The sequence below is a fragment of the Pinus tabuliformis genome, chromosome Q, assembly GCF_031772625.1.
Source record: "Pinus tabuliformis cultivar Carrire ecotype Pingquan chromosome Q, CPIR1, whole genome shotgun sequence".
In the NCBI taxonomy this organism is placed as follows: domain Eukaryota; kingdom Viridiplantae; phylum Streptophyta; class Pinopsida; order Pinales; family Pinaceae; genus Pinus; species Pinus tabuliformis.
This window is the reverse complement of record NC_142296.1, coordinates 1,386,419,663-1,386,432,349: the sequence shown is the minus strand read 5'-3', so window position 1 is coordinate 1,386,432,349 and position 12,687 is coordinate 1,386,419,663. Positions and strand designations below refer to the sequence as shown.

The 12,687-nt window shown below is 32.0% G+C and overlaps 1 protein-coding gene across 1 annotated transcript; it reads left to right on the top strand.

Moving 5' to 3' along the window:
* Nucleotides 1–5,729: 5,729 nt before the first annotated feature.
* LOC149225093 (uncharacterized) lies at nt 5,730–12,354 on the top strand. The gene is made up of 2 exons (XM_089386448.1): nt 5,730–8,688; nt 8,788–12,354. The coding sequence occupies exons 1-2, from the start codon at nt 5,793–5,795 to the stop codon at nt 9,156–9,158; spliced, it is 3,267 nt and encodes a 1,088-aa protein (XP_089242574.1). The 5' UTR covers nt 5,730–5,792; the 3' UTR covers nt 9,159–12,354.
* The last annotated feature ends 333 nt before the right edge of the window (nt 12,355–12,687 follow it).

Below are 12,687 nucleotides of genomic sequence, written 5' to 3'. Positions count from 1 at the left end.
TGAAGTTGGAAAGTCACTCAAACTATCATATAGGATAAATAAGGTGGAGGTATGCTTTTTGAAAGCATGAGAGAAGAAGCCTGCATGGTGTAGCTCAATTGCCAATTGCCTTGTTATGAAGTAATATGTAAAGCATGAGATTTAAAGTTCAAATCCCTGTGAGTTAGACCAACAAGAGAAAAAGCACAAGAGAAGAACATAAACATATTTCTATTATGGAGGAACATAAAACATCATTGTTTCATAAGGATAGTTAGAATGGAAATAATTCACGGTGGGTAAATACAGTTGATGGTGCACAATTGCAAGAACTTGTTAGTGAAGAGAACAGGGAAAATTTGGTTCATGGAGATAGTCAAAGCAAGGACAAAGAGAAGCATTCAGATGAAATTCTCATGAAATTTGAGGAGGAAATAAAATTGTTGGAAAGGTTATTAAGAGAACCTAATATTACAACGACAAAGGAGAAGTGTTCATATAATGTCTAGCAAGGAAGAAGTGCCTATTACATCTAAGGAAACAAGGGTGAATTTTAGTTTTCAAACTAATTATATGCTTGCAGGTACAAAGAAAGATGATGAACATGAAGTTGTAATAAAGGAGATAGAATCTATGCTATTTCCTAGAGATGAAGACAAAGGACAACAATGGTAATCAAAAGAAGATGAGATGAGAGAAGATGAGGCAAGTTTGTCTCATGAAAATGAAATTTTATTTTATTTTCAATAAGAAGATACAAACTAGGAAATTGTTTTGGAGGACAATCAAGAGGATAATCAGTAGGATACAAAAGGTAAATAGGAAGATCAAGAAGAATTTAATGAGCAAAGTATTTGTTGTAGTGAATGTTTGGAAAATGGAAGTCAGTCTTTCATAAAGTAGTTATGGAGAAGGCATTCAAGTGTCTTACACATCTTTGAAAAAATGTGTGATTATGGAGATAATCAAATGGGAATGGCAGCCATAAAAAATTTAAATTCCAAAATACCGATGCAAGTAAGCAATGTTAGTAGTGTGTTCTAGCAAAGGCATAAGTTGGACATTGAAATTGAATAAATAAGGATGTTGATGAAGAAGAGACATAAAAAGAGGTATTGTAGGAAGAAGGAGACACTCATCAACATGATACAATTGATTGTACATCAACAAAATTATTGGGAGACTCAACATAAGATTTGGAAGCTCAGAAGTTTGAAGACAACTGCAGCAGTAAGACAACAACACAAAGCAAATAATGGACAACTACAAAACGAAGTTTGGGATCCTGGAGGATTCGAGAATTAATGACACTCCTTTCTTCGACTGGTTCTTCCTTTATCCCCGATCCTCTAATCTCCATTTTGATTTTTCCTTTGCATTCAAACCCTTATCTTCTCCAAATATCCCCAACTTATTGTTTAGGACCACCATGAGGAGGTTTATATTGAACTTTATATTTACGACTTGTTGTTCGATCTGTGAAAACCTCACCTCTGCAGGATCACAAGGTTCATTTACAGATTCGTCGGCCATGATTAGGGTTTTATGATTTTCGACCCTGCCGACCTAGATCCCCTGCAAATATCCACAAATACCCAAAGAAACCCGCTCTGATACTAATTGATCTTTAAACTGCCATGGATATTCCACTAGACAGTTCGTCACAATAAATCTAATAATAATATATTAAAATACTAAAATTTTACACTATTACAGTTTATTAAACTTTAAGATCTATGGATTTAACTGTAATTAGTGCATGCATGCGAATGGAAATTATGCATAAAAGTAGAGAATGACAAAATAAGTTCACACACACATAAGACACAAGATATGTTCTCTGGGAAACCCTTTCGGGAGAAAACCTAACTAAAAGGTGAGGTCATTTCACTTTCTTTCTCTGTCTAGAAATATGGCTGCAGGTAGAAAGAAGTAATGTTTGTGGCCTGTGGGCTGCTACAGTGCACATATCCTCTCTATGTGCTCTACCTCCTATCTCTACTAACTATCTTTTCTCAGCTATGGAACAAAAGTCTCTTGAAAGAATGGAATGTCTCTTCCTCCTAGTGGCCTAGCTATAACACAACTCGATAACCTACTAGTATATAAGTTTGACTACATCAATTCTTAACTAGAGTTGCAATATAGACTCTTCTAGAGCCTTTTACATCACAAACACATGGCTAGCCCATTTTCCATGAATAATGGGAGCTGATGCGACATCCTCCTGAACTATAGGTGTGAAAACATGAAGGTCAACTTCTGAGTGACATAAAATTTTCATATAGACTCTATTGACATGCTTCTCGCGTCATTGAAAAGGTCTATGTGTGTAGACTAGCATGAAAATGCGTGACATTAAAGCAACAAAGTTTTACCACAAAAAACGTCATTTGATGCCTCAAAACGCTCCTATAAGGTTTTAGACCATGTTTCCCCAAACGAAACCCCGCAGTTATGAAGTTGCTTCAAATATTTTTTACATTTATTTATTCATATGTTTCAAACACCTTTTTATATATATTTAAACACAATATAAGTATAATGGATTGATAACTAGAGATCCAAAACCAATTATTAGTAATGTAGTGTAAAAGGCTAATTAATAATTTAAGTGTGTCAATTTGTTAAATAAAAAATTATTTCTATCTTAAGTATACATATAATGATTTATTAGTGAACACTAACATAATTATGAAATTAAATTAAAATATTTTTCTAAAAATTAAGATTCTATTTAATATTTTATTTGAAAAAAAGTTAATTATTTTTTTTTAAGTATTTTTTCTTAAAAATTAAGATTCTACTTAATATTTTATTGGAAAAGAAAATAATTATTTTTTAAAAATAATTGTTATTTATTATTTAATATTAATATAATTATATATTCTTATGAAAAATAAATAAATTTAAAATTCAATTATATTAACAATTTTCAACATAATTCATATATAGATATATATAAATTGTGTTTGGTCTACATGCCGTTTACATGGAGAAGCAATAATCCAACATGAATAATTGTAGAAACATGCATCTATATATTAATGTTATTATTTTTCTTAGAGGATGACTACTAGAGTGTTCCCCCAAAATATTAGGTTTTGTTTTTGTCCACACACCATTTATATCCAAATACAATAATAAAATATATATAAATGTAAAAACATATATTTATACAACAACATAAATAATTATAAAAACCTATATTTATATATTAATATTATTAAATAATTATATACACACATTAAATATATTTTATAATACAATATTCAAAATAATTTAAAAATAAAATAAAATAAAATAAAATCAATATTCATACTTTTATTTTTATTTTTTTTATTTATCTTTATTAATAAATTAAATATATTTTAAAATACAATATTCAAAATAATTTAAAAATAAAATAAAATAAAATCAATATTCAATACTTTTATTTTTATTTTTTTTATTTATCTTTATTAATAAAATACATATGTTATTTTGAGTTCAATATGGTTTTGATAAAGCTAATTACAATCCATGCTAATAATGAAAAATGATATATAAGTTTTTTTGTAATTCCAGAAAATGTGAAATGAACAAATATTGAATCATGTGATAGTAAGAAACATTAATATTAAATATGAAATAAGAATACATTATAATAAATATTAATAAATTTACTTTATGATGATAATTGACTCTTTTGTTTGTGGGATAATGAGATAAATTGGTGTATAAAATCTCTACGAAGACATACATACTCTAACCCCTCTGGTCGATCTCTTAGGAAGAAACATATGCTCTTAACCATTAGATCCACTCAACTGTGTGTGTGTGTATATCTATATATATATATATATATATATATATATATAGATAACTTTTGGTTTTGAACTTATAAACATATACTCTCAACCATTAGATCCATTCAAGTTATATATATATATATATATATATATATATATATATATATATAACCATTTTTTTAACGAGGAAATTTCACTTCCATTTGTAAATAGGTTTTGTTACAATAACATAAACCAATAATATAGCTTATTAATATTACATGCTTAAAAAACCATAAATCATTTTACAACAAAGAATTTTATATATATTTTATTTTAATTTATTTTTATAATATTTTTTAATTAAATTGAAAAGTAAAAAAAAACATAACTATTTTTAAGATAAAGCTCAACCATGTATCCTAACTACTCCTAAAAATATTTCGTGAATATTTTGTAGAAAGTAATTAACTAAATTAAAATTCTAGAAGCCTTTCAAAATACATCTAGCTTAATACATGACATGCCATCCAACTTGTTATGTATGATGTATTTAATAATTTGTGAGAGATGCCATCCAACTTGTTATGTATGATGTGTTTAATGCTTTGTGTGTATATATATATGAAAAACCTCATGCATGGTTTGTAAAAATTGATTATGTTACTTAAAGTATAATTAAAAAATATAGTAAGTATAGAGTACAATAGTCATTGATTCTAGTGATATTTGATTTAATGGTTATTGATATTAGGAATTATTGAATCGTAGTTTGGATTATTTTTTTTGGTATTTTTTTCTTGTTAATTTTGTCTGAGATCTGGTAAAGGATTTCTCGAATCATAAGTTTTTGTTTGCGATCTATATAAATATGAGTATCTCGAAAATTTTACATAACCCTCAATCTATTTATACATTTAAAAATATATTTTAAATAACAAAAACTATAATCTCATCTAACAAAATTTTAACTACAATGAAAATATAAAATTATTAAATTAAATCATTATAAAATAATTTTGAAATTCTATATATTTAAATAAAAAATATTTATTTATATTTTAATTTAATAAAATTAAACATTTATTTATATTTTATTTAAAAAATTATATATATGAACGATTCTAAAATTATAATCAAATTTATTATAAAATTATAATAAATTATTTTATTCAAAGCAATTCATCCCAGATAAATCAATTTGACTTTATAGCAATTCCCTTCTATTTATAAATGTTTTCCTTATATTTTCATAAGTTAAAATGGTTGAAATTTTTTTAGTATTTTATTTAAGGTTTAGTTTATATTAAATATTTTTTTAAAATATTTGGTTGATTAAAGTTCAGATAAATCAATTTGACTTTATAGCAATTCCCTTCTACTTTATAAATGTTTTCCTTACTATTTTCCTAAGTTAAAATGGTTGAAATTTTTTTAGTATTTTATTTAAGGTTTAGTTTATATTAAATATGTTTTTTAAAATATTTGGTTGAGTTAAAGTTTGGAGTAATTTAGTTGAATGATAATTTGTAAACCACCTATTTTAATCAAAATTAAAACTTAATTTGAATTTAATAGATTAAACTTAAATAAATTTACATTTCATATGTAATTTTTTTCCTTTTACCTAAGCAGAATTTACAAAACAAACGTACATTCCATATTAATTAAATTAAATTAATTATTTTATTTGTTTTGCCTGTGAAAAAAAAAAACCATATATATATATCAATTAAATTTTGTTCTCTTACATTTTCAGATAGAATTTACCAACAAATCTACACGTGTATGTTAATTAAATGTTTTCAATTACATTTTCAAATACGATTTTGATCAGGGTTGGAATTTTTTTATTCCACTCTTTACTACGCTGGTTTGTCTAATATTTATGTTCTATATTTTTAGCTCTGGTGGGCGAATATGTTGACTTGACTTTGCTACCGGCGGGCTCCGTGTTAAATAGGCGTAAGATTGCGTATAGAACGCAATGGTATTTCTCCTCCTCCCAATTCCCTCCTCCCTGTGTCCATTTCCATTTCGAACATGGCGATGCTCTGTTTCTCTTTTCCATTTTCTCTGCTCTTCTTGTTTCTCTTCCTTTCCTCCTCCGCTCACACATTTCATGATGATCGACAATCCCTATTGGAGTTCAGGTCGCTCATCACCCACAATCCCAATCAATCCATGGCTGATTGGAGTTTAGCCGTCCCCTTGTGCAATTGGAGTGCGGTTACCTGCACCCACCGCCATCCATTGGACAGAGTGACCACGCTCAACCTCACTGCCATGGGTCTGCAGGGCACCATTTCTCCTGCCCTCGGCAATTTGTCGTTTCTCCACTCCCTCGATCTTTCTGGAAATAAGCTTCACGGTCATATCCCACTTCAATTGGGGCGCCTCTTTCGGTTGAGAACACTCACGTTGTCTTTCAATCAGCTGGACGGAAGCATCCCCACGGAGTTGGGTTCTCTTACACGTCTACAATTCCTAAACTTAGCAGTAAACAGCCTCACAGGTACCATTCCCTCTTTCATAGGCAACTTTTCATCGCTGACTGTTTTGGCTTTAGGAGGAAATAGTCTCACCGGTGCCATTCCTCCACAACTGGGTTTGCTCACAGGTTTAGAAACACTTGAGCTATCAGAAAATGAATTGTCTGGAACCATTCCTACTTCTTTGTCAAATATCTCTACTCTGACTCTTTTGAATATTTTCAGTAACAAACTTAGTGGTATGATTCCACACGAATTGGGTCTGCTCAACAGTCTGCAAATACTTCTTGTGAATGGCAATGAATTGTCTGGTACCATTCCCACCTCTTTATCAAATATTTCTGCTTTGATCTACTTGGACATTTCTGAAAACAAACTCACTGCTTTGATCTACTTGGACATTTCTGAAAACAAACTCACTGGCACCATTCCAGAAGATTTGGGTCTGCTCACCAATCTGCAAGTGCTTTCTCTAAATGAGAATGAATTGGTAGGCATCATTCCCACTTCTCTGTCAAAAATATTTAATTTGAATAGTCTTTATTTATGGGGAAATAAACTAAGTGGAAACATACCAAATTCTATTGGAAATTGTTCCAAGCTCCAGATACTATCACTAGGCAACAATAAGTTGAGTGGGAGTGTGCCAGTAGAGTTGGGTAACTTATCACTCCTTGAACGACTAGATTTACAATCTAATCAACTTGATAGCGGAACCACTACAACCATGCCTTTTCTTGTATTTCTTAGCAATTGTTCCCATTTGCAAGATCTAGACTTGAGTGACAATAAACTAAGTGGTGTTTTGCCCCATGTGATAAGCACACTTTCTGTCAATTTGTCTTACTTGTCATTCTCAAGCAACATAATAGAAGGAAACATCCCTCCACATATTGGCAATCTGAGCAGCTTGAACTTTCTAAATTTAAGTGGAAATCTTTTAAATGGCAGTATACCACCATTAAGTAACCTTGAAAAAATAGAAAGGCTGGATTTAGGAAACAATAGATTAGGAGGAAATTTTCCCAATGATTTGAAACAATTAAAACATCTTGGTCTTCTAGATATCAGTAGAAACATGTTTTCTGGAAACATTCCAGATTCCTTACACCATCTTGAACAACTAAGGATCCTTTATCTTCATCACAACTACTTTTCAGATAAAATACCTACCAGCTTAGGAGATTGTAGAAATTTGGCATTACTTGACTTGTCTCATAATAGACTTAGTGGAAAAATACCACCAGAAGTCGCCACTCTTCCTTACTTGAACTTTTATTTAAATTTGTCATCGAATTTTTTGGATGGACCTGTGCCTCCTGAGATTGGGAAACTTGGAAATGCTTTAGCTATAGACATATCTGCAAACTTATTAACCAGTTCCATTCCACCAACACTTGGAAGTTGCACTGCACTCGAATCATTAAATCTATCCAACAATTCCTTAGAAGGTTCCATTCCAGATTCACTTGGATATTTACAAAATCTCATGAGCTTGGATCTCTCTTCCAACTCCCTCTCCGGTACAATACCCATTACTCTCAACAAGTTGAAAGAACTCCACTATTTGAATTTATCTTTTAACAATCTTAAAGGAGAAATATCAAAAGGAGAGTTTTCTACAAATCATACCATTATCATATCCTTGAATGGAAATTTGGGTCTTTGTGGGCCACAAGTATTTTCCTTGCCAGCATGTCCAAAACCAAAAAATCATTTTGGTATTTTGAAAAAAATACTATTGCCCATTGTTGGTGCTATTGGATTTGTACTATGTTGTCTATTTTTGAGTTTTCTCAAAAGAGGGAATTTTCATATAAGAAACTTTGATTTTCCACAAGTTATTTCCTATAAGTCAGAGCATCAAAGTATTTCATATCAAGAGCTCTATAGAGCAACTAATGGATTTATTGAAGAAAACTTGTTGGGGAAGGGAAATTTTGGATCAGTGTATAAAGGAATTTTGAGTGATGGCACATTTGTTGCTGTGAAGATTTTCCATTTCCTAAATGACCAAGTTGTGAAGAGTTTCAAAGCAGAGTGTAATGTCTTGCAAAAGGTTCGACATCGAAATCTTGTGAGAATCATAGCCTCATGTTCCAATCTCCATTTCAAAGCTTTAGTGTTCAAGTTTATGTCTAATGGAAGCTTAGAGAAGCATTTATATCCTAATAAAGATGGCAACAATAACGAGGATGTGTGTGAGTTGGGATTGAGAACACAATTGGATATTGCCATAGATGTGGCCCATGCCATGGAATATCTTCATCATGATTCTTTTGTGCAAGTAGTGCATTGTGATTTAAAACCAAGCAATGTGCTGTTGGATGCAAACATGTGTGCCTATGTAACAGATTTTGGGATTGCAAAATTAATTGGTGCAACCTCTAGTGATTCACTTACTTCATCATCTGCTCTAAAAGGAACTGTGGGCTACATTTCCCCAGGTATGGAGTTTTTGAAACATTATTTATATTTGTATTTTCTTAACAACAATCTTATATGGACTTGTGAGAGATTTTTGATCAAGGTTTTGTTGAATGCAGAGTATGGATTGGGTAAGGGAGTTTCCACTCAAGGGGATGTTTATAGCTATGGCATTCTGTTATTGGAAATGCTTACTAGAAAAAGGCCAACTAGTGAAATGTTTGTAGGAGACTTGAACTTGCATAAGTGGGTGAACTTAGCATTTCCAAGTAGAGTAAAAGAGGTAATTGACGGTGGTCTCTTGAGAGAGATAGACGAAGATGGAATTGGAGAAGGTGATGCATATAAATGCATAGTTTCTTTCCTACATGTTGGTTTGCTATGCTCAAAAGATTCCCCTGAAGAACGTCCAACTATGAGAGATGTGTCAACTATGTTGCAGAGACTTAAAAAAGATTGGCTGGAAAAGAGTGTTGCTCAAGGAATTTAAAAAGAAGCATCTCTCCTATGATTGCCAATAGTAACTTGAATGCAATAAGGATTAATGCTAATGCAGTGGCATCAAATGAACCAAATTTTGCATTTTAGTCTATAAAGATGTATGTGGAAAGAGATTTGTATTCTTCCAATTGCAAATATTTGATATTATTTTACAAGTATTTATATTATTTTAGTAGTAGAAGTAATCTGATGTAATATTTATTTGTGCCATAGTTTTCAACATGAAAACTAGATGCTTTTGTAATGGAATATTTTGATGAGATTGTAGAACCAGATGTCTTGATGTTTTTCAAAAGTCCATCCAGTAATGGAGAAATAGCGAGAAAAGGTTGTGTGGATTCATCTCATGAAAATTCATTTTATTATTCCTAAGCATCTCCGAAATTGGTGAAAGCTACCTATGAAAATATTGCTCTTTCACGCTTGTCATTCTGTCAAAGCTCTCGTATATTTAGTAGAAGCTTTGTAGTTGGCCTCACATCAAATTCTGGTATTTTTCCTTGCATGGAAGTAAAAGATAGATGCAGCTTCTTTTCAGTCCAATGCACATTGCATCCAAATTTTTAATGCCTCTATGTCCATATGTAGCGTTCTCTAGAAATTCTCACCACTTTAATTTCTATGGACATTCACCAAAATTTATATGCACTTGTGTTTGTATGGTCTGGCATGAGTGAAGCTCACATCATGACACATAAAAATATTATAAATATAGAATGAAAAAAAGATTAATACCATGTCATACAATTTCAGAGTATTCTCCTGCTTAGAGAAGAAAATTAGAAATTATTACTGTAATGTATAGGGTTCACTCCATGGTCATGATATCCACTTAATATTGCTATGTTTCACTCCATGATATCCATAGATTCAGAAGCAGGCGATGGATCTGTCATTGAACTCAAAAAATGTTAATCTTGAGTCTAGTATAGCTACATTGTTGAGTTATAAAGTCCTTAAATTTTAGCAGTTGGGTGTTAATAATCATGAAGAGCAACAATTCACGTCAATAGCAGTTCTTCCGGGAGAGCTGGAAGGATATTAGAGGATATGGGGGCATGCATGACTTGGGTTATCTTGCTGTTTGATTGGATTTTAGACCTTCTTCACCACCTGTGTCATCACAAGTCAAATGGATATGTAGATAAAGAGCTGTACATGGACTAAAATGAGATGGTTTCTCTGGTGTATTCCCTCATTTTATGTTTGTGACCAATCTTATCCATTTCTCCATATAAACCCAGTCTTAAGTTTTCATAACCAGTGGTCATCAATGGGTTTTGGACATGTGTTTTTAGTTGATACTCATGCAATTTCGATAAAATTGTAGCCCCAAATCCTTCAACGGCGGAAATGATCATTTTCTTTTCCTGAATCACAAACAGAAATGTTGCATAGAACACCGATGAAAAAGATTATTCTTATTCTATGTAGTTAGCATTGCCCATTCTCTTTACTAAAAAAATATCTTCATCTATAATGTGTGTTGTTTTCATTGGGAGGCTTCATGATTTTAGTTGCTAGATATTTACATCTTGGTTTTGGCAGTTGTCTAGTGTGATGCCTTGAGTATGAGGCTTCTGTTTATTTTCTCCATTAACAGTGACTCTGAGTGCCTTTTCCTTTTCAGTGGCCAAATTCTATGAGGATAAGGTTAATTATGCGACCCTATGTTACACTATGACATTCACTATGCCACCCTGGTTAAAGAAGTCCTCTCACTATGCTACCCTGGTTACACTCCTACTCTCAGGGACTTGTCTACTAGAAAGGTGAAACTGGATTTTGGAAATGTGCATATCGTTGACCGAAGCTCAGTATCATGAGTTTTTCGGGATGCTGGGTTGAATTCATTATTTTTTCCTTCACTGTAATTTGTCACTGCAGTTGGAAGATTGAATGACAAGAAGCAATGTGACACAATGTTGTTCCTTGTTTTCTATTTCTTCTTGCTTCCTCTGCTTCCGTCCTTCCAAGTGGCTCTGTGGGACTAGTATATTAGACTGAGCTCACTAATCTTTATCTCAGGGATCAGACCAAATTCATTGCCTATTAGGCAACTGCATTCTCAGCGTTGAGTGGGAGGTCTGAATGCAGCAAGACCCCAATGGACGTGAAAGTCAAAGAGAACAGCCCAAGGATATGCAAAAAAAACCAGAAACATCTTATTCCTTTGAGCCCATAAGGGCAACATAATTTTGGCTTGGATATTTGCAGCTGTAATGCATATCTTCTTACTCATAATAACTACAGTGAACGAAGATAATTACACTTTAGATTTTGATTCCGTAGATTTTGATGCTGTTTGGCTTACATTCATTTCCACATTCTGTTGCCAACATTGAGTTTAGCTTATGGGAAGATGTCCTAACTCACCGATTAAAAGCTAAAAACGAAGCATTAGCATGATGTTTACATGGATTTGTTTCTTTCTAATGCTTGATTCTGTTAGCATAATTAGAGTATGCCTAGTCGATAAATTAGTGGAAAAGCTAAACAGTATTATGCTTTGACCATTTAACCAGTTGACATTGTAGACTATGGCAGTACATGTGTGGAGCATTTATGTAGAATTATTTTTAATTCAGATCTATGATAGTTCTTTGGTGATTTTTTTCTAATACAAAGGACATTTTCTATCTTATAGAGATACAAGGTATTCTCATAGATTTACTAGAATTTTCAGCAAATGATGGAAATATGAGCTTATGTTGCAATTACCGATGCCAGTATTGTAGTACAGATGTGAAATTACCATTTGTTCTGTTGTTTGGCAAAGTAATTTTGATGAGCTGATTACTAATAAGTTGAGCTTCTCTACTGATTATGACAAGGAATCCGAACAGAAGTCAAACCCAAAGCCTCATTAAAGTTTTTTTAAGAGCAATTTCTAGTATTCTGGACCACTTGGCATTTGAATCATGGTTTCACTCCCCTACACTAAACATGAAAAATATGTCAGTGGCAGTGCCTTTCAGATGGTTATAAGAAACAAGTCTATTTAGAAAAGTCAATTTTTGTTCTCTTAGCATATCATCATAGACCATGGCAGGTTCCCTGCACATAATATTGATCTACTTACTGTGATACATTGAAACTTGGGAGAATATTGATCTACTTACTGTGATACATTGAAACTTGGGAGAATATTGATCTACTTACTGTGATAACAACTTTCTCTTATTGTGATACATTGAAACTTGGGAGAGAAACAACTTTCTCTTAACAGATTGATATTTTACTTTGAAAGTTTCTAGTATCGATTGATGAAGAATTTGAAATTGGATTTGGGCAACGTTCAATTGATATCTCAGCCTCTGAACTCATGAAGGGAAAGCACAAAACCTTCAATGAAACCAGAGAAAAATCGATTGATATAGACTGTCCGCCCCCAAATACACCACTTAGCTTGCTTAGCCCCATATACTAGATCAACAAAGCTGGGGGCAATGTACACTTAATTTTGCTGAACTTTTATCCTCAATTCATAATGCTATCTGAATTTCACGTTTCATACT